Raw genomic sequence first — 22,604 nt, forward strand, 5'->3', positions numbered from 1 at the left:
ATTTCTGGTTTCAATATTTTCTGGGAAGCCCCCACCGCTGAAAAAAAAATACCTAGAAACGCCCCTGTTTCTAGGTTACTTTCCTCTACTTCACTTTGAATGCACAGCTTTTAATTTTACTTTTTGATACTTTGACTTGCGGAAAGATTATTACCTCTAATTATTTAAATAAAACAATTGAAATTAAAAAAAAATACAGTTGTTTTATTCTGATTACAGGCCGAAAGATATTTGGCTCGACCCAGGCAGTCAACCTTGGTTATAAAGCCTCACCACTGACAGCCCAAGCAGCCAGTCTGCTTCGGGGAGGCGGTTTCTGAGTCCCAGAGGCGTCCAATCGGATTCCTCGGTCTGCTATGGATTCCAATTTGTCTGAGGCAAAGTTTTTGCGTCCGTCGCTCCTCTATACTAGACCTGCCTACTGCCTGCCTGCTTACGGCTGAGTGCTCCTGCTGGGGGAAAAAAAATAGAGCAGATAGAAGAAGAAAAGAGGCAGAGTTGGAGGGAGAGAGAGAAAAAGAGAGCGAGAGAGGGAAGCCGGGGGTGGACCGTTAATTTCATCCACACACCGTCTTGAATGCGTGGAGGAGAGTAGACTGAGCTGCTGTAAAAAACATCACCTCGCCGAGGACCGGAGGACTTACGAGACAAGCAGAGAGCGTCTATATATAAAGCTTTATATATACATGTATAATATGGAACACTATGATGGAGAAAATGACTATATGCAACAAGAAGATGACTGGGATCGGGATCTCCTCTTGGATCCTGCATGGGAGAAGCAGCAGAGAAAGGTAAGGGCTTTGACTTCCTTCTGTCTCCCGTGCGGAAGTGGGATTTTTGCCTGTGATAATAATTAGGCTCTAATAACACAGCTCATTAATATTATCGCCACAAGTCCGCTTGGATGTGCACTTGGCGACTTTGGCTCCAGATCGATCCGTTAGTGGAGCCAGCAGACAACCAACGGCAGCCCCAAAAACCAGCTGGCAGTGGTTTGCTTTAATTATCAGGCTCATTATCGCGGCCAAAATCACCTGTGCGGCTTCTTTGGGTACTTTTAAATGCGGCTCCAAAACTTTTCTCGCCTACAGATCTCGGAGAGACTTGCGGATATCCCGCAGAGCTGTAGACGTATATGGACCGTGTGTAGGAACAGCACTTTACGTGCAGCAGGAGGGAAAGCGTATGAGGAGGGACAATTAGAAGGCGGACGGGACGGCCACTTTTTCAGCGCAACAGATGTCAGCCATGCGCTTGACTGCATATGGTGTGTACCTGGCCCCTCCTGTCATCTGGCTTATGATGAGACGTGGATTAGGCCATGATTAACAACCCGGGGATGGAGTGTATTTGTGTGAGAAGGGGGGTAAACTCACCATAATTCCCTCCGACTCCCCTTTATTTAGCCATTTTACGCGCGGATTCTACGTATTTTCTAGCGCCACTAACAAAGGAGTACTTGTTTCTAGTTAGGAAGTTGTTTGCGGTGTTATTGCCAGTGATAGAAAGTTAGCCATTTGACTTCTGACACTACTTTTCTTCCCCTTTGAGTGATTATGAGCGCTGTAACCCGAACTGCACAGTTTATATTTTCAATAAAGAGCTTTAAGACGTCTTAACAAGTCCGGATCTTCTACACGCGTCTCCCAGCTGCTGCTCGTTTTCCAAATGGAATATGAATGGTCTGTTTCGAGAATGGGTGCTACTTTTTCCCCTCCCTGTTCCCCATACTTGTCCTCTGCTTTGAAAAAGGGGGAAGAAAAACGCTGTGGAATCTGAGTAAGCTGTGGTTTGGTTTGGGCTGGGCTTGGATGGGAGCAAGCGTGCCCAAAAATGGTAATAATCGGCCCCTCTTGCTGCTGTTGGAAAACTTCTCCCCGAGTTTCTTTCTTGCTCTACGAAGCTCTCGGCTTCTGGTTTCCTGGATTATGTCATCGGCAGGCTGCTACCGGTCGAGAGCAGATGAAGGGGAAGTAAAGGAAAGGTATGCGGGGTTGATGTCAGGTGTGAACAGTAGACAGAAGTGCTTCGGACATCAGTACGTAATTGTCTCCTGCTGGCGCTCCTTTAGGAGCTTTTGGTATATAAAGGTCATCATGCAACAAACGGGCAAGTTTCATCTGGCTGTTTTGTTCTGCCCATATCACAAACAAGTCAGAATTTGTGGTGAAACACTTGCCTGTGATAACCTGCACATTCTTGTGCCTGCATGGCCCTCATTGATCTAATCATCCAGCAGAGAGCAAGAATATTTATTCATGTAAGCTTCCCCTTGTCTGACAGAGCACTGATGATGGGTTATGTTGAGGTCTGACCAGACACAATTACAGACTGAGAGGGATCACAGCAGCCCCCACCTTCCTCTTCAGGCCTGCACCTCTGTCCTTTGCCCCAAGGAGGGCATAGATAACTGTCACACGCGTGCACGCTTCTCCGTGTTCACGCAGCACTCAAAAATTCCTCCCAAGCTTCAGCAATCAGCTCTACTGCTGATGTACAGATAACCAGGAAGCCTTTCATTCTTTCAGTCTCTCCCTCATAACTTTCTTTATTCTGATCTTAGTGTTTAAGTGCTTCAACATCTAAGATGTTGGTCACTGTACTTAAACATAGAATGAAACGATAGCTGATTATTTGAAGGTTTTTGCTGTTGTAGAATATAACTGGAGTTATCTAAACTCGCTGTTGTTTGGATACTGATACAGACCACCAAGATGTGATAATTAGGTGGATAAAAATTTACAACCAAATTAATTCTCTTTGGGGCCAAGTGGCCATATGTGTCCATGCTGGGTGTCTCTTTACTGTTCAAGGGTCTTTTAAACTTTTTAACAGTGCAAAAGTACAAAAAAGAGCACATTACACAGGTGAGGGCTTTTTTCCAGGCTCTTTTGCAATTCACTAACACACACACACAAGCCTGGCGTGTCTGAGAGTGCTTAAAATATTTGGAGTCCGATACAAGTCTTGACCTGACTCCCATGCACAAAGATATCTTCTAATCTTGAAATCCTAATGTCTTTGCATACCCAGGTGTCTGCTGCCCTCTGCCAAAGGTTACATGAAGCTCACATATTGTCACCTTTTATCACATGATACATTCCTTAGTGATCACTCAGAGTGAACTTTATCGTCGCGCTCCTTTAATTTTTGGTCATTTTGTTTTTCTGTAGCTGGAAGGTGGAGTTCAGGTGTTAACTGCTCTAGCTAATTTGTCCAGGTTTGTCCTTATAAGGGTATGAGCTGCAGCACGTTCCACCAGATCTGCCTGTAAACCTCCCGCCTCCTACTTCCCATCTCACACACCCCTAAACTCTGTGTTCCCAACCCACACCCACATTCCCCTGGCCAGACTCTACAAGCCAGGTCACAGATCAGAGCCTCTGATCTCACGATTTGTTCACCTTCGCCAATAAAGTGGAGACAGACGCAGAGCATACCTGTTCTCTGAGGCAAAGAGCAGAAAAGTGTGTGTCTCTTTAATTTGTGGTGACTGCCAGCAGCAGAATCAACGTGCTGATCAATAGATTTCTCTGAATTGTGATGTCAGAGAGTTCATGTGCTATGTGGCCAGGAAGGCTTTGCAGAGGCTTGCCTGTCTGTCTGTGTGATGCATATGTGGGAAGTGTCTGTAAAGCGAATCAGTCACCACTGTGATCAATCAGCACTGGGCGTGGCTGTCACAGGCAGCAGACTTCCCAATTCGGCACCCTGCCCAACATCCACGTACAGTCACTCAACCTCTTCTGGAAGAAGTAGCACGATTAATTTGATAAGCAATAATTTCAATAACTGAAGTAAAAATTTCAAAGATTTTCCCATGTGGCGATCTGCTGAGTGATTTCCTTCACCATACATGGATATTTTAGTTCTGTAAATAAGCAAGTCTGTTGGCTGCTCGTGTCCTAAAAAACATCAAGTTTCATCACTCAGGAAACTGACTCAACACATGAATGACGGTGTGACGTTTTACTTCTAGTAAGAAAACCTGTAAGAGATGAGTGTTTTGTTCCACACTGGCAGCTGTTTGCTACATTGCATAATAGGATGTGTAATGTCAGCTCTGGCCACCTCTCAAAATGCTTCCTGTCATCAAATTCCTCTGTTCCCATGATGCACCTTTCCACATCCTGTTTTTTTTTTTCTTTCTCTTTTTTTTTTAAACAAAAGGAGAAGAGTGTCAGATCGTTGGTGACAAAGTGGTGGATGTCAAAAGAGTAAAAAAACCCTCCAGCCACCCACCTTCCTCTCTGTCTCTGTCTCCCAGGCAGCTCTGCTCTCCACACTGATCAAGGCGTCAAGTGCTGAAATGTTGCTCCTCGTCACTACATAAAACATGAGCAGGCTGAAGAGTGTGTCACATTTATTTTCCATTTTCAGTAAACTGCCCGCCTGTGTCATGTGATGTTTTCCTTGCTGCGGCCTGTCATTGAGCCCTGTTGACCACTGCCACCAAGGACTGCACTCAATCATATGTGCTTATCATCGTTTGTGTACATAGCGCTTGAATGATATTTTGAGCCAGTAAAATGTCATTTTGTCAGTGACCTTATGAGAGAAACAGGGTTTTAAGTCCTATAATAGCAGTTAAATGAAACGCACGATAGGACTGAGATATGCAGAAAATATGAACAACAAAAGAGAAAATGCTTTTTGTTTTTTAAACTTGTGAGGGTCAGTTTGGGAACATAAATTAATACGTGTATTTAGTTTGTTTAAATATATAATATAATCTAATAATATGGATAATATTTGCACTATTTCCGGTCTACAAACAAACAGAAAAACACACACACAGTCAGTGGGAAGAGTTGTTGCTCAGCCAACTTTAATGTAAAACATTCCCAACATGTGCTTTGCAAAATGTGCAATAGTCAAAGTGATAGTGTTAAAATATGTCCACAGTCATGGTTTAACATGTGAACAAATTCAAGTTATCCGCTTCCTCGGGGCGAGACAGGCTACAAAAAAATACAAGCAAAGACCTTTTCTTGGTTTATCCTAAACCGTTTCCAAGTTTGGAAGATGAATTTGTGTTAATGTTCTTTATATCTTCCTAGGAAAATGGGAAACATTTATTAATATGTATGTAAACATGGATTTAAATACAGAATATAAGGTAAAAACAGAGTTTTAAGCGCTAATGAGCTTGAAAGTCAGTATTTGGTATGGCGATCTTTATTCTTCACGCAGCCTGAACTTTCTTAGGAAAGTTTTCTTCCCTTGATGATTCTGATTACGAGACTGGACGTCAGTGGAAAAAGCAGCCAAAGACCTTCAGAAAGCCTGGAGAGCTATTGCCAAGGTTAAGAAGACGAGATGTGACATGTTGCTGGGATGTGTTAGCCACTCTCCCGTTTCTGTGATGTATCTTTATATTTAGAGGACTTTTTAAAAAAAAAACAAACGACCATGTGTGGACTGTGAAGAAGTCCCGGTCGTTTCTCCGATGCGGCCTTTATCTGATTCAGAGATGCTTCAGGGAAGTGAGCAACCTTTTGTCTGTTTGTCAGCAGGAGGCGGTTCAGCATCCTTTTCTCAGTCACTTAGTCATCTGTCAGGGTGGCTGCAGCTCCCTGTGAAGCACTAAAAAGTCTCAAAATTCAATATGTGAGTGAAAGATATCTTATTAGAAGACTCAGGAACTCCCAGGTGGATCCTACTGTTGTGGTTACTGCAGCCAGACTATAAATCCCAACAGGGGCTCCCAGGAGAAGCAGTCATGATACCCCGGTCACGGCTCTCAGGGCTCTGTCTCGTTTTCTGTATTGATGGGGTCACATGCTGACACCCAGGCTGAGAGGGCACGGGATCATCCACTCTCCCCATCATAGGAAGTTTTATGTGCGTGCTCCTAGCTCAGCTGGAGGGGTGTGCTTAGAGGAGATGTGCAAATTTTATATTCCAGATATTAAAGAGCAGAAGTTTTATCTTGAATTGAAATGCAGTGCTTTAATGATACAGACGTGTTTATAATTTTGACTGAAATAGATTTTTATTCATCAAAGAAGCATTTACTGTCAACCTGTTGAATGCTACATGTGCGTTCCCATGAAAAACTGAACGTTTTCCTCGTTTCTTCCAGTTTTCTCATTTGGGATTCAAACCAAAAACAAGATTCCTGCCATGAAACTGCTTCCTTTCTTCTTTTGTAAAATCTTCCTGTAAACTGATCCGGCGTGAACGCGATGTGGGTTTGATGGAGTCGGTTTCATAATTAGCTGAAACATCTTGTTATCTGCTGATAATGAGAAGCTTTCAGTCTGGAGGAAACCCTCTCCTCTTTATGGCCTGAAGCTTTTGGCACATGTACGGTGTGTCAGAAGACTCTGACCTGTGTCTAATGACTCTTACATAACCCCACTCTGCGTCTCAAGAAGGTGTTTTATTCTGCCGGGGCTTTAGTTGGAGGACTGGTGTCACTGTTTGCCCAGGAAATGTCAAATTGAAGGAGCTGTTTTTACTTTAATTGCTTCTTATGTGATGTTCCCTTACTGAGTTCATAATTTTTGGAAGAACTACTGGATGCACTGGCACACAGTTGGACATTAATGGTTCTCAGATGTAACTCAATGAGTTTTCATGATTACCAGCTATGCTATGAAGTAGGTATTGTCTGTATCTTGTGAGTCTGTGTGTGTTTGTCTTCAGGGGAAAATTGAGACCTGACGACACCTTCTTTCTTCAACCGCACCGGCTTTTTTGAGTTTATATTGACTGGATTTGTCAAGGAAATAACACTGCAACAGTGCAAGGCAAAGGCATGAAACTTTGTTAGTTCAAAGTAAAGAGTGCTGGAATCAGAGGGGCAAATGTCAGTTCCCACTTTATGTCTAGTTTCCTTATGAAGTGCAGGAGTATTTTCTCAGAACTCACTGGCATTGTGGTGGGATCTTTTTTCTGGCATGAGTGTGCTTTAGGTCCCTGCATTTGGAGCATTGCTTAGTGTTTGTTTTTTTTTGTTTGTTTGTTTTTTTACCTGAATTTTTCCTTGGATACAGATTTTTCCTGATCAGATGCTGCTGGAAGAATTAGTTTAAACTTGAATATCTGAATAGCCATGTGCAGCACTGTGGATGTATCTCCTCTGTGTGTGTGTTACCATGCAGTGAGAGCCAGCGACTGAGAAAGTTGTTCCCAGCTGTCTGAAGAAAGAAGGTCGGACCGCTGCACAACTTCTCGTCTGTTCTTGGCCTGCAAAAACATTTCCATGCCGTCGGTGAAATTCTCATCGCTGAACAGTTTCTCCTTTATTTGTTTCAGGAAGGTGCATGCTAATCTATCCTCATCCAGCTGAACAGTACATCTTAGTTTGTAAGAATCCACTGTTTGAAAAGTCAAATGTGAGCAATTACCAGGCTCTTATCTGAGCAGCTCCCAAAGGCCCGGGCCCTGATGCAAATTCTTGACTTTTCTCTAGCTCCAAATTTAGAAACGTTGTTTAAAGAAGTCAACCCCAAGCCCTCGGTCATTAAAACAGTTTCAAGACCCATTGTGCAGTGAATTTTAATTACTTAGTTTCACGGGTTTGGATACGTTTGACTGCTTTGCTTCATTTGAAGTTTCATGAATGACAATTAATGCTGCATAGACTGCAGTTTGTTGTTATGTGTACGGCATTGTAGCCTCTTTGAGACCCCAGACTTTTTAGATTCTGCATTAACTCTGAGCTTTGGGGTCAAGGTGCATTTCCTGTGGAGACAACACTGCCGATCCCAAAAAAATAAATCTGCTCAATACCCAATATGCAACCATGTGTGGATCCACTGCACACTTATGGTCACATGTTTTCAATACCGTACGACCCAGAGGGGCGTTTATAGATGATCTGTCTGCATGTTTCCAAGAATTTTTTTCATGCACCACATGGGAAGGATGTAGTCGAGTCTTTCTTCCGCTAATGCTATTAATCACACCACATGCATTCTCAAGTGCATGTGCTGACTGCTTTGAAGCCAGGAGGGGGTTTGTACTGTACTCAGAGGGTCTGTGCACATGCTAGTGTATTAGCTTTAAGCCTCCTCATGGGAGCAGCTGTAGTGCGTTTCCTATACAGAAAAAAAAAAGGGGGAAAAAAAAAGCTTTGAGTAAACAGACACCATGGTAAAAACAGGGCGCAGGCACACCTTTCCATTCATTCATCTGTGTGGGTGTAGCTCAGGGGCAAGAAAGGAGAACATGGGGGGAGGAGGCAGTGAGTGGAAGAAGAGACTCGGACAGAGGAGCTTTCAGGGCTCGGGACAAAGAGAGTGTGTTCAAGAGGCCGTCTATTGTCACATTGTCAACCTGGATTCAATAATTCATCATCATCAGCAAGGTTAGAGTTTGAGCTATCAAATGACTTCCCTCTTCAGGTGCTTTAGCTTAGCATAAACACTGGAAACTGGGGAGATGGCTAACCTACACCGATTAATAAAAGAGAAGATTTGTTTCTATTCCTCAGTTTTTGTAGGAGAAAAAAAGATGGTAAGGTTCAGTCACATGGGTCCACAGACTGGTCAGTGACCACCTACTAACCACCAGTTATGAGGGCAAAAATTAGTATTACCCAACTGGTTGCAAATGGTTGCCGACAGTCGCTGTGGAAAGCTTCATTCATCCAGTCCTAGAGCAATTGCAAAAAGTGTCACACCCTCAGATAGCAGGTAACCTCGTTTTCCAGAATTTGCTTTTGAGTTCATTTAACATTGAAAGAAATGGTAAAACAGGACTCATAGCACTTAACGACCAGCTGCAAAGTTTCCAGACTGAGGGGAAAAAACAGGAAGGACATTCCTAATTAGCAAACGAGCTAAGAACATGGTCAAATTAAACAAATGGATTTCCAGGAAGCAGTTTGCCACCCTTTTTACAGAAAATAATCCTACACCCAGAATATGGAGGCCTAGTAACTATAATATTCCTGAATTCCAGAGTCTGATCTTACACTTCCTATTCCAGATACTCTTTTTTTTTTTTTTTTTTCTTTATCAAAAATCTGCTTTTGTTGATCACTTCCCACATGATGTAAGATTGTTTCTTGGATGGCTTAACTGATTTTGGAAGCTCACTGACAAAGTGGATGTGAAAAACTCATCAGATATAGGGTTAAAAACAATCACTACAAACATCATTCCATAACATCAGCTTGAAACATCTTATCCATCATATTATATTTTCTTTTTCCTTCCTTTCATCCGTTTCTCTCCCTCACTTCCCGTTATTTACTTTCTCTCCACTATCTATCCCCCTTTGTGTGGCTGAGTGGGTGGCAATGGATTTAAGGAAAACTTGTTTTGTTTTTTTCCTCCGTGCTTGTTTTAGTCTGGGCATGTTGAAATCTCCCTCCAGCTTTATCAGGAAGCCACTGCGCACAGGGTGGTGCATCACTGTTTGCACTGTGTGTAGTAAATGGGCAATTGGAGCATTTGAACAATACAGACGGGATGTTTCTTAGTGTTTTATTTACACTGTGGGCAATTAAGTCTAATTCAGAAGGAGGCAAATTCACTGCAGTGACTAAGCCTTCCTAGGTGGCCAGAAAGAGATGAGAGGAAGTAAATATGAAGATGAAAATGATCCTGTGAGTGATAATAAGTGAGTTCTTGGCGTGGGGAGTGTCACTGGGAAAATTGAGGCCGGGGGCTATTTGTTCTGTTGTACTCCTACACTCTTCTAAAGTGGGACAAGTATTGAACGTCTGAATTTCAATCCGTGGCTGCTATTGATCGTGTGGTCCACCGGCACTCATGGTCAGTTAGAGCGGACTCCCTGCAGGCACGTCACATTGTGGTCTGATGACTCTGTGCTATTTGTGATACGCGTTTAAATTGCACAGTAGCAGCGAGGGCTGAGCGACACCTCGGCTCCCTGCCCTGCTCTCTTTTGTCAGTTTCCTGCAGGATTAGCCTGCAACCTCCTGACGTCACTTCATTTATGACGGTAAGCAGCAGCAGCAGCTTCTGTGAAGTGCTCGCAGCAGATCTCATTACAAGTTGTAACAGACACCTCCCCTTGATGGCCCCACCCCGGCAACCCAAAGCAGGAGGAAAGCCAGCCTGCTGCTTGTTGGTGTGTAGTGGAGAGCCCTCGGCAGAGCGGTGGGGCAGCAGAGTGGTTTAAGCTGCGTGAAGTGCTGGCAGGTGCTGGTGCTGGTGGATGGACTTTAGGAGGGAGGGTGGTACAACCGTCACAGTAGCTAACTGTGGAGTTGAGTTGTAGTCTTGGCAGTTGTGTGCGCATGTGTCCTCCTAAACGCCCATAAAAGTCTTCCCACACTTTGTTTTTCTCAGTTTTTTTGAAGGATAATCTCTATGACCAAAAACTAATACAGCTCAGAACAGCCAGAGGAGAAACATATATCACATATCACTTTATCCACTGGTGTTGGATGGTTTTATTTGTATGAAGTTTTCTCTCCTTTCTGTTGATGATAAATTGTGGTTCAGCTGTGTTGCCCTGAGCACAGAGTTTCTCTCAGGAGCAAAACAAAAGTAGGAATAAAAGAACTTAAATTGGGTAAAATGGGGTACATTCATCCTTTCTAATAAGTCAAGTTATCCATTTCTTGGTGTGTTTGATGGCTTTGATTTATGAATCAATCACTGATCCAGCTGAAGGTCATCTCAGCCGAGCATTTACTAGATGAGACTCCAAAGGAAGAAAGAAGAAAGGCCACTGCTCGTTTCAATACTTTCATTAAAGTGTTTCATGTGGGGCCGGTGTGCCTCCATCATAGCTCTCTGCACATTTATCTCAGCTTGCAGCATCTGTCTAATCTAGGTTTGTGTAGCCATTTTTGGTCATTCTTCCAGATGTGGAAATATGAGCCCACATTTAAATTATTTTTATAGTCCACATACCATGTGACTTTTTGCTATTTGCTGTTTCTCTAAATGAGCAATGAGCAAATCATCCAGGCAGTCATTTCATAAGTCTTAAAAAGGGTTTCATAAACTTCATACAGGATTATGAGTACAATTACAAATGTAATTGCCACAGAAAATATGTGGTGCACATATTTAGATGGAAGCGTTTGATTGAAGCTTTTCTGCCACGTTTATTCTGAAAAACTGATATTTAAGCTAAACTCGGATGTTCTTTGGGGTCAGCAGCAGGTTGGCACCACTTTAAGGGGCTGTTTCATGTTAGAGCAGGTCAGCGGCCCCTGGAGCTGAGCTGTATAGGTCAAGGATGCTGTAACCAAGGTTTGGGTGCATGTATTACTTGGACCTTTGGCAGTGCTCGTTTCTGTTGAAGCAAATTTTCAGTTCAGGTTTTTTTTCTGAACTCAGAGTGTTACCACTTCTCTGTTTGACTCGCAGGTGGAACTGATGAACACGAAGTTTAATTTTGTATGTCTGGCTATCAACAGCACCAGACTGCACTGTTTTTATGGCTCAGTGCTGAAACTCAACCGAATTATACACAATAAATTGATGTGTACATGCAAGTCAACAGCTTTAGTGGCTTTCTTTCTTTTTCCTTCCGTGTAATGCCGTATTTAATGCTACATTAATATAAGAAATTGGATGAACAGGTCTCAGTATTTTCCCTTTTTGACGTGGGGAGCTTCACAGATAACATTTTTAGCCACAGAAAAACAAGGAAAGAACCTATTAAAGGCTTGAAACACCCTCATATGGCCCACGTCACATAGCTGTCCCTCGAGACTCTCCCATTAACATTAAAACACTGAACAAATCCGCATTTTTGAGAACTACTTTGGAAACAGATCATCAACAAACACCAAAAACAAATATATTCCTGTGTGAATTGTGCTGTCTGCCACAGTGAAACAATTACAAAGGTAGAAAGAGGAAGAGAACAACTACAGATATGAGGTTTTTTTTTTGGACATGTGAAAGACACACTGACTCATTGCTCTGGCTACCTGCAGAATTAAATATGTTAATTCAAGTAATTATAAATCGGGAAAGCATATTTTGTTTGCGAACTTGGAGAGAAATGTCTGTTTTCCTGGACGCTTCTAGTTTGGTGCACAGAAAATTACTGCAGAAGTGCATTGGCCTTAACAGGACATGTGCAGTATAGCTGATGGGTGGATGAGTTGAAAGTGTCTTTTGTTTGAGTGCAGTGTAGCTCCTCCCCAGCTCAGCATTTCTCTGAGTCAGGTGATGGTCAGCAGTGAAAAACGCTGCTTCGGCACAAAGCAGCACCACGACTGGCTACCTACCATCACACGACGGCTGCTGGCAAACCGAGCTCGAGCTGACTCACGATTACTCTGAACCCGGCCACTGTGCTTCATCGTATCTGTTTACATTGCTGTCCAACTGTTGTCAGAGACAGCTCAGGCATGACTCAGGACTCGAAGCTGTGATAACAAGTTCTCTTTACAGTGCCAGCATCTTCGTAAATTTGTATTTTTTTTTTTTAAACAAAATTGTATTGATACTAACTGCAAATAAACAATATAATTTAATTGACGCAAGCATATAAAAGAAACATTCAAACTACAAGTGTATGCACATGCTGTAAACTCAGCCTCCTGCAAAAACACAGACCTTAATGTTTGTTTAAGTACCAGGAACACAAGCTGTACTTTCATTTTGGACACATACGCTGCAGTGAAATGGGATCCGTCACAGAGTGGCCTTTATGCGGTGGGAGACTCCTGCTTTGAGCCAGCGAAGCGGGGAGATACATGTTCACGCTGGGCTTTTCAATGACTCGCTGCTCAGCAAGGCCTCTTTGATGCCCAGAGTCTATTTGAATAGCATCTGCACATAGATTTGCATCCAATTTGTGTGCTGTGAGATCATCAGAAGTGCTGCGTCTTCTTATCAGCTTGCGTCATACTCAGTTAGACATTTGTCTGGACATAAACCTGCTTGTTCTTAGTCCCATCAAATATGTAAAATTCAGCAAGTAGATAGAAGCTATTTGCTGTTTTATGGATGTCTTCAAAGTTTGCACTTTGTACATTTGAGGAAGAAGAAATAAAACTTCATATTGTAAGATGTTTTTAGTTATTTATTTCTAGTGCATTCAAAAGCTGCAAAAAGGTTAGATGGTGATGCATCTTTCAGGAGAAGTGGTGCTCAAAGTGCGAAAATTTCGAACAAATATTGCTGAGTACAGCTTCAAGTCAAGTCAGTTTTATATAGCGTATTTTAGCCAACCCGAAGTGCTTAACAGGCTCTCTTCCACAGCATGTCTTTATCCTGTCTTCCTTCTCTCACCCCAACCAGTCGCAGCAGATGGCCTCCCCTCCCTGAGCCTGGCTCTGCCGGAGGTTTCTTCCTGTTAAAAGGGAGTTTTTCCTCCCCACTGTCGATATATGGTTGTTGGGTTTTTCTCTGTATGTATTGTAGGGTCTACCTAAATATAATCTAAAGCGTCTTGGGGCGCTTGACTGTTGTTGTGATTTGGTGCTATATAAATAAAATTGAATTGAACAGATACCTTCATTCGCAATCCAGGTCTCCAAGAACCCACAACACCGAACATGCATACACAGACAATATAGTAAAGATAATAACTTGAAAATTAGTCAGAATGTCAGAATAAAAACGTTAAATTCCAACTGTGGTAAATAAAAGAGGAATAGATCATATTTACAGTGACCAAACCGTGAGGGACCTCAGAGGTGACTTAAAGCAACTGAGACTAGGTACAGCTGATTTCAACAATTGTTGAACAGTTTTTTTTTTTTATGAGGGAAGGCCGCCCAGAGGCAAAGACATCAAAGGCCTGATTGTCTTTAGTGAGGAGAGGGCACCGAGAGAAACTGTTGGATTATTTAGGAACCATTTTCTTTCTGTCATAATACATCTGGCTAAACATTAGCTTAACTGAGGTTGAATGCCATTTGATTTACCTCCCAACACGCCGTCACGGATAGATGCTTCCTTCTGTGCAGTGATGTGGTTGACAGTTGTAATTAGGGATGTCACCAGAGCCTCTACTTATGGTAACGTTCCATGCCAAAATTTTGAAAGTGCTGTGGGACTTCTTTCAGCGCTATAGGTAGCGAGTAGGGTTGTCAGAGAAATTGATACTTGGGCACTAATTGATAGTAAAGATTAAATTGGAGTTGCAGCAGAATTGACAGCATTGTTGCAGACTGGCAGCACAAACATGAACATGAGCACCAAAAACTCTGTGAAGTATCTTAAAGTTGACCTCACGCTTTTTATGGAGAATTTTTGAGACCTCACTAAAGCTCTCGTTTCAACAACAAGTGTTGTCAGTCCTTTGTGTCTGGGATGTTACAAGATGGTGCTAAATTTAATAGGATAACACAATTATTTGTGTCTAAGAAGTGTTATGTTTCTCTTAAAGTCCCAGTTTGAAGCAGAGAAAAGTTTGCCAACAACTACACAGAAACAGTGTCAACCTACCTTAACAAATATTTCATCAGCAATGACAATATGGTGCCAGAAGCACAGGAAATAAACAGAACTGCTGCTGCAAGAGCCACTGTAGTTCCAATCATTGCTAACCAAAATCTGCCTTAATTTCCTCAGTTTCTGCCCACGGTATTGAAAGCAGTGTCTATTCCTGGGTGTCGTATGGATTTGAAGTTCGAGCATCATGACAAATCCTGGTGTAATTTGGTAGAAATAAGAGTTTGGGAAAGAACTGAGCTGATTTCTATGGAAGCTGAAAGAAAATCTTTTTTTTTTTTTTGTCATTCGTAAGTCAAAATTTCAGGTTATTATCTCAGATGGTTGAGTTAGTAAGTCAAAATGTGGCTTAGATAGGGGGAAAAACATTTCAGTGGCTAAAAAGCTTTCGTAGATTTCTGGAATGTGACCTTGCTGGTAAGTTTTTGGTGCTTTGGACACTACAGAGGGAGCGCCAATGAGTTCCATTATATATGAAAAATTAGCCGATATCTCAAATACTGGGTAACTCCCACCAAAAAACAATCGAGATGCCTTAATGGAAAAACACGTTCCTTTAATTTTGGAGGCACGGTGGTTGAATGGTTGGCACCGTCACCTCACATTAACAAAGTCCTGAGTTCGAACCTAACCAGCTGGCTGAGGCCTTTCTGTGTGTTGCTCTAACCAGGTACTCTGGTTATCCCCCCACCGTTCAACGACATGCATGGGGTTTGGTTAGTTGGTCATTCTAAACTGGCTGTAGGTGTGAATGTGAGCGTGCATGGTGGTTTGTGTCTCTTGATAAACTGGCGATGTCACCATGGTGTACCTCGCCTTTTGCGCTGTGAAAGCTGAGATAGTTTTCAGCTCAACCATGACCCTGAACCGGATAAGCAGAAGAAAATGGATGGATGTTCCTTTTAATTCATTTTGTGAGGATATACTTTTAACTGACTAAATGTTCTGGTGAAAATCTTTGAATCTACAAGGTAAGTGTATCTGTTGCATAAACTGTCTGCATCTAAAACATATTTTTATTAAATAACATCACTGTTGCATCCTTTAGAAATCTAATGCAGCATCTGTGTTATTATGACCTGAGCGAGATTACATGAACTTTAGGAGTCCAACAGATCATCTCTGAAAAGTTGCTGACATCCAGGGAGGAAGCCACGCACTGAACACAGATGCTTTTGTGGTCATAAACTTGTGTTGCGTGGGGAGAGTGTGTGTGTGGACTCTGTTTTTTAAGAGCCTCTGAGCAGCCGAGCTGTTTGTTTGCGGGTCTCCAGGCTTTTGTGGTTGTCATAGCAACCGCCCAGTGTCGGGCACTCTGCAACATTTTCACAGACGAGCCGGTCTTTGTTAAATGAACACGCCGGAGGAAAGAGCTATCGCCACGCTTTGACTTTCTATTGTGACACACACACACATGAATATGCAGCAGGGCAGCTCCGGGCCACGAGAGAGTAAATATCAGTCGACCGGTCACAATGGCTGCTATTCTTTGTCGGTCGGCGCTTTTTGGCTCGTCCACAGCTCGGTCAGCACGCGCGGGAACAGTGAGGAGCGTGTACATGCATGTGTGCAAAGTGCCTCTGCCTGCACAGCATACAGTATCTCTCTGCACCAGCTGCACGCTGGCTATATGTGCTCCTGTGTCGCATGCTGGTTTTTTTTTTTTTTTTTTGCACTCTCTTTCTGAGGCACACTTGCCTCCTTGCATGTGTGCATGCTGAAGCAGCAGCCAAGGCAATAGTTAAATGTAATGGGATGACTTTGCTGAGTTGGCAGTTTGTAGTAACAGCCTGTTTGAGTGCCTGGTTGGATGGATGCTGCACCTGAGAGACTAGACTTTCACACGCCATCGCACGGCTGGACTGAAATGAGCTGTATTAATCTACAGTACCTGTTTTTGCAGATACTTCAGTGTCATGCATTATATTTGACATTTTTTTAGATCTTTAGTCTGTAGTTTTATGCACACATCGTGCACATATTTCGTGGTATCTCGTGCACATATTTGAGTACCGCCTAACTGGACTGCAAAGCTTAGCAGATTGAGTACAGAAACGCTGGCAACAATTCTGAGATCATTTTCAAGCAAAACTTCATTATGATGCTTTTCCTTTCCTCTGTTTTATATTTTTGTCAGGGGAATATTTTCCAGTTTTTAGTTGGAGATTTTAGGACACCGTCCATAAACAATAACCGCTCTTTTCAGCTGTTAATCAACATTTTATAGGCATAACAACTGGGCAGTTAATTGAAGGTGAGGGAGTTTCAGTTTTATTTGAATATTTGTCCAGAAGTTTTGTGATATCCCCCTAATTTTCGGTCTGGCTTTGTTGTGTTTGTCATCCAGAAACTGTAGAGAACTGTAATACAGGAAGTAACTGAGAGAACAAGAAAGTGAGAGTGAGTGGTTTAGTCATGCAGCTCTTAGGGGGACATACTAGGGAAACAACAGTGTTGGGATTATACCAGAGATGATACTATCACGATATTACAAGCACTATATGACATTATTGTGATTTTTAGCATTTTGTGGGATGATGAGTGTTGCACTAACATGTTGAGATGTAAATTGAGATTGAGATTATGTCCTCAACGTTAATCTTTGTTGATATACGATAAGATAAAGTTATCTCACTTCAGTTATTTTTCTTTTTTACTGTCAAATTAGGTTATTAAGCACATCAACCGTAAAACCTGCCATAAAATGGAAGTCTGCTATCAGTCTGTAATTAATTGGGGCCAAGTTGGCAATTACATGCAATCGATTTCTAATGATACAGCAATTAACTCATAAACCATCAAGAATCACGTATCTGTTGCAATCTACATAGACACAAATTCAGATTTAACTGTTAAAATTGTTCTCTGCAACCTTCCTGTTCTATAGAAAAATAAACAGAATACAACTAGCTGGCAGTCATTCAGACTGATTGCAACCTGCTGCCATGTCTGCATCTATAAATTAGACAGCAAGACCTTTTGCAGACCTTCAGTGATCTCTCTAAGAGTGGTTGCAGGCTGCCCAAGTCAGACTGTAACTGTTTGCAGAAAGGTTGCATCCTATCAACCTGTGCATTTGCCTTATGATGAAACGTGGTCTTGAGTGTGCAAAAAAAAAAGTTAAAATCACCAGAAAGCCACTATTTTTATTTATTTATTTGTTTATAGCTGTAAGGAGGTTGCTCTACTATTTTTTTTTTTTTTTTTTTTTTTTTTTTTTTGTGTGTGTGACTGAGCCATGAGCTTGCTGTGAACAAGGAGGTAGCTTTGTCATGTCCAGCATTAGATGTTTTTTCTGTTTGAGCCAATTAAAATGTAAGTTTGCTCGGCTAATGTTATCTTAGGATGGTAGTGCAAGAGCTGAGCCCTCTTCTTCACAGCATTCCCAGATTATTTTTGTTTATTCAATAAAATATCCATATTTAGTGTCCTGTATCGATACAATATTGCCATGCAAATTATTGCGATAGCATGCTGTATTGATATTTCCTCCCACTCCGCTAGATTATACTGGTAAGTTTTGGTTCAGCCAACTGGACCAGCGGCTCACATGTGCCCTGCAGCCTCAGCCTTGGCCTGGTTCACAGTTTTCACTGCCAGAGAAGTGAGTGCTTAAATATCAGTGTGGGTAGTCAGGCTGCATCCTCTAGTGCGCTTTGAAGGAAGGAGACAGAGGGGAATGAATGATGACCTTTGACCCTCTCAGAACACTCCCTTTGCTAGTTGGCACTCCTGCCCTTCCTCTGTTAGGGAGAGAGAGCACTGTGACTACTAACACAGAGAGAGAGAGAGAGAGAGCAAAGCAGATGCCTTCCCTTCATCTCTCCTCCAGGTTCAGGAGTCAGAAAGGTCATATTGTTCCTGTGCATGACATACTCTGAGCAGGATGGATGGAGCAGCGGCTCTTATTACACACCCGTGCAGGGATGTTAGGAGCCTCTGTTTAGGTGTGTTTGTTTACCTGTCTGACTGACTGGTAGCATCAATGTTCCTAAGTACACGTGTGACATAAATAGATAGTAACAGCTTCATGTTACTGTTGGGAGTTCTGGTCACCGTATTCATTGCTTTTGGTGGATTGTAGTACAACAAAATGCATTAGGGCAGAAGAGGTAACAGCTCAGTGATCAGATGTTGACAGACAGTAAGACTAGACTCTGGGTCAGACTTTAAAAAACAAAAACATGTTCCCAGATCCAGGAGTTGAGCCCAGAAAGTGACAACACTGAACTCATTTCTGCTATGAAAGATGTCGTAGTAGCCCGGTTTGGCTTACACAGTGAGTTCAGTCAATCAGCTACTTCCTGACAAATGACTGAGACCCTTGCTTCATTCTTTAAAATGCATGCTTTGGTGAGACTTTAATTTTAGTGCGTGGTTTCCTCAGTTTACTCTGTGTTCCCTAAAAGGTCAGCAATGTCAAGACAGATTGCAAATCCAGTGAATCATTCTAAAAGACTGCTAGAATTTTATAAATAGCTTTTTTAGTTGGTAAAATGATTAATGAAATGATGAAGCATTTTATATCCCAAAGGTCAACTTGACTGTGACATCACACTGTTTTTGGTCATTGCGCAATGCTATAACTCAGGAACTGAAGGGGGGAGGGGTTGCGGCTTTGTTTCATATTTGGTGCTCACCTATTGAATTCCTTTTTAAATTATTACTCTGAATTTAGAAAATATACATCCATGTAGGGCTGTACGATATAACGATATATATCGGATGACGATATAAAAACGTCTATCGTTTCATTTTACACTATCGCTTGTTTCGTGGTGTCGCAAAATAAACGTTTATGGCAATATTTTTTTTCATCATTTTGATGGTCACTGTAGTGGCTATATTAATTTATTAAAGTTCTCTCTTTCTCTTATATTTTATATAACCACACTACGGACCGGACAAGCGCCTCTTTTTATGGGTTGTCGTTAGCAACAATGACGGTAAAACCATCGCGTACAGAACACTTTCTAAAATACAGAACACTTTCTAAAATAGATGAATCAATATCCCTTCCTATTGCAAAATGGGAAGCAGATTTATCAATCAACTTAGACCCAAACCTTTGGTCTCAGATATGCTTAAAAACCTTTGAATGGATCAGAAATCCCAGTTTGCAATTAATACAATACAAAATATTACACAGAGTGCACTATACTGGTCATAGGATGTTCAAGATGGGCTATACGCCTTCCAACAACTGCTCACACTGCACAGCAAATACACCGGACAATTACATCCACGCTCTTTGGTTCTGTCCACCAGTTCAGAAATTTTGGCGTGAGATATGTGAAGACTTATCAAAGTGTCTGAAATGTAACATTCCAGCCTCCCCTTTAGTATGCTTGCTGGGCAACTTGGATGAGGTCACTGCAGAAATAAACACAGCCCACGTTGTTTTTACGGCCCTATGCATTGCCAAGAAAATGGTCCTCATTAACTGGAAAAATAAAAATAATCTTAATTCTAACCAATATAAAAACCATCTAATAGATCACATTAGTCTTGATACAACCTCTGCCATCACATTTGATCAATCCCTTTGGGCTCCTTTGATCGGCTTCATCACCTAGTGGGGGTGGGGGGTCATGGTTTGGTCCTGCCTTCGCTATTGTGGTTGATGTGGGGGTAGGGACGGCCTTAGGGCGTCTGGGGAGTCCCTAGGGACGTTTCCCTGGAGGGCCTAACCTGGGGGCTGTGGCCATGACCTGGTTAGAAGCTCTGGGGCTCTTGGATGGTGTTTTCCTTGTGGCTGCGTACAGCGGAGATGGGGGAGGGTCTGTGCTGGCGGACGTTGGTTACTGGCCCGGTAGCCTGGCTGCCCCTGGGAGGGTCCGGGACGGGCGTGGAGGCTTGGGGGTCTGGGGGTGCTCCGCCCCCCGGTCTGGGGTGCTGGCCGGGCCTTGGGGGCTTGGGTCCTGGCTGTTGTGTCGCCGGAGCAGTGGGCGGGTGGGTGCAGGGGGGCTCAGCCCCAGTGCAGGGGACCTCTGGTGCATCGGCCCAACTAGGGGGCTCTCTAACTGGTGGGGAGGTTGTTACATCTTTGCAGGTGGTCTCCTCACTACAGGAGCTCACTCTGCAGGTGGGGGGAGAGATATAGGAGAGGGGGAGAATGAACTCAACCTGGGTGTCTATTGTCTTGTGTAGTTTGGGAGATGATTGGATGATGGGGTGGGTGCAGTTTTCTCTGGGGTGGAGTCGGGTGGGCTGCCCCGGACTCTGTGGGGCCTCCCTGCTACTGCAGATAAGGAGGTGGTCCGCTTGCCTCCACCCCAGAGAGAAGGGTTACATCTCCAGGGTCTAGGTGCGGCTTGCCCCTCTGGGGGCGGGGGTACCTGGACCTGGGATATAGAGTATGTTTGGGGAGTGCGACTGTCTGTGCAGTGTCTATTTGTGTCTGTCTACACGTTGGGTGAGTGCCGAGTATTTGGTTGTGCATATGGGGGTGGGAATGCACGTCTGTGTCCGCGTGTGCCTGTTTGTCTGTGTCTATATGTCAGGTTGGGTCTTAGACTCAACCTCTCTGGGTACATCTCAGGCCCTCTAAAGTACGGAGGCCTATCTCCCCTCACCACACTCCCTGCCGGTGGCTGATGCCCTCAGACGTTGGTGTGTTGGTGGTCCTTGTCATCTGGGGCTGGGCGCTCATGCATGTACCGGCTCACTCCTGGTGGCCGATTGGCGGGGCCGGGCGCCTGTGGCCCAGCTGGGCTCCTTCCGGGGGGTGGGATGCCCTCAGGCCTCTGGCCTCTGGGCCTGAAGCTCGGTCCTCTCTGGCACAGCTGGCTGCCGGCGGAGCCCGCGGGCACGCCACTGCAACCCCCTCTGGCCTCTGCTCCGTAGCTGTGGGGTGACCTCTCGTTTGGGGCTCTACTCAGCTCTTCCCAGGAGGGTGGCACGGTTCCCCCCCCCCTTTGGTGGTCCTCCTCGGGTCCTTGTACTCTGGGGCCTCTGGATATCTGGGGCCTGGATCTCCTCCATACCTGCTTCATACCCTGGTGGACGGGGCTATGGCTCCCCACACTCCCTAGCAGATCGTTACATGGAGAAACCTTTGGAATACAAGCATGCTGATCCACACAGGTATGCACACAGGTGTACACACGGGTGTTCACAGACGCGGACTACACCTTTCTTGGCTGCTGCCTCAAAGCACATTGTGCGCTGTCTATCTTGCGTGCTGCACAATATCGTTTATTATTTAGTATCTACTGTTATCTACTGCTAGCTAGTTTATTGTGATGGTGCTGTTTTTATTATGTTGCTCTTTGTTGTTTGCTTTCTCTTCTGTTTTTTTTCTCCATACAGGTGATCCAGGCGTTTTGTTTGTTTGTTTGTTTTTTCCTTTCTTCCCCCCCTTCTCACCGTCTCTTCTCCCCTTTGGTTTTCTTTCTCTCCCTCTCTTTCTTTCATTCTTTCTCCCTGTCCTATCCCCCAGTCACGTCTGTCCCATTTGTAGCAACCGAAAATAAAATAAATACATAATTATAATAAAGGTCAATCAAATGGACCAATATGGCAAGGCCATGATGATCCACTTGGTAAAATAAATCCGCTTGGCATCTTTCTTGGCCTTAAGACAACAATTCTGATGGCTAAAGATCCAAACGGGACACAAAAAAAGAAAAAAAAAAAAAAAAAAAAAAACCCATCGCGTGTCCGCTTGTTTGTTTTCCACATAAACCTTTCACAATAAAGCTCAAGATCCTATTGAGACTTTTCAAAATAAACTGAATCACGTGAAAGAGTATGTAGAGTATTTACGGATGAGAAGCAACAAAGAGCCGTCAGGTGCTAAAAAATAAACCTTTGACTCAAATGTTAGAACAGGCTTTTCCCCGCAGCACGCTGTGTAATAAATACAAAGAAAACGGCGGCCGTTACAACTTATCTAAAAATATATCGTTTCATGCATCGGTTAAAACACTCGACTTCAGGTACACGACGCCCAGCTGGAAACACTTCACACAAGGAGAGCTGTCCGAGATTCACAGAATTTACAGAAAATGTTACATTTTTGTGATTTATATCGGGACGATAGATGTCTTATATCGGGATATGAGATTTTGGTCATATCGCACAGCCCTACATCTATGTAAACCTCATACAACTGCAACTTGGCTAGTTGGTGAATGCCTACAATCTCCAACGATCCAACAGTTTTCATCTGCTTTTCCTAAGTAGGACTGCAATGGCAGTTGTCTAAGCCCCAGCAACATTTTCCAGATCCTTCTGGGGAGTCCTGAG

General features: G+C 43.3%; 1 protein-coding gene across 7 annotated transcripts in view; it reads left to right on the forward strand.

Annotated features, from left to right (window-relative positions):
- The first annotated feature begins 363 nt into the window (after window positions 1-363).
- Window positions 364-22,604, forward strand: part of actn1 (actinin, alpha 1) — a 56,704-nt gene continuing 34,463 nt past the window's right edge. For 6 of the 7 annotated variants that reach the window (XM_084914555.1, XM_084914556.1, XM_084914557.1 and 3 more), the window contains exon 1: window positions 364-794. In XM_084914555.1, coding sequence (XP_084770681.1) covers window positions 687-794 — 108 coding nt within the window. In that variant the 5' untranslated portion in view covers window positions 364-686. Of the gene's footprint in view, window positions 795-8,989; window positions 15,806-22,604 lie in introns of those variants that run through there. The other variant, XM_084914559.1, reaches the window with a different exon arrangement.

Source organism: Perissodus microlepis, chromosome 19, assembly GCF_051167445.1.
Source record: "Perissodus microlepis isolate ML-2025 ecotype Zambia chromosome 19, ASM5116744v1, whole genome shotgun sequence".
NCBI classification, from domain to species: domain Eukaryota; kingdom Metazoa; phylum Chordata; class Actinopteri; order Cichliformes; family Cichlidae; genus Perissodus; species Perissodus microlepis.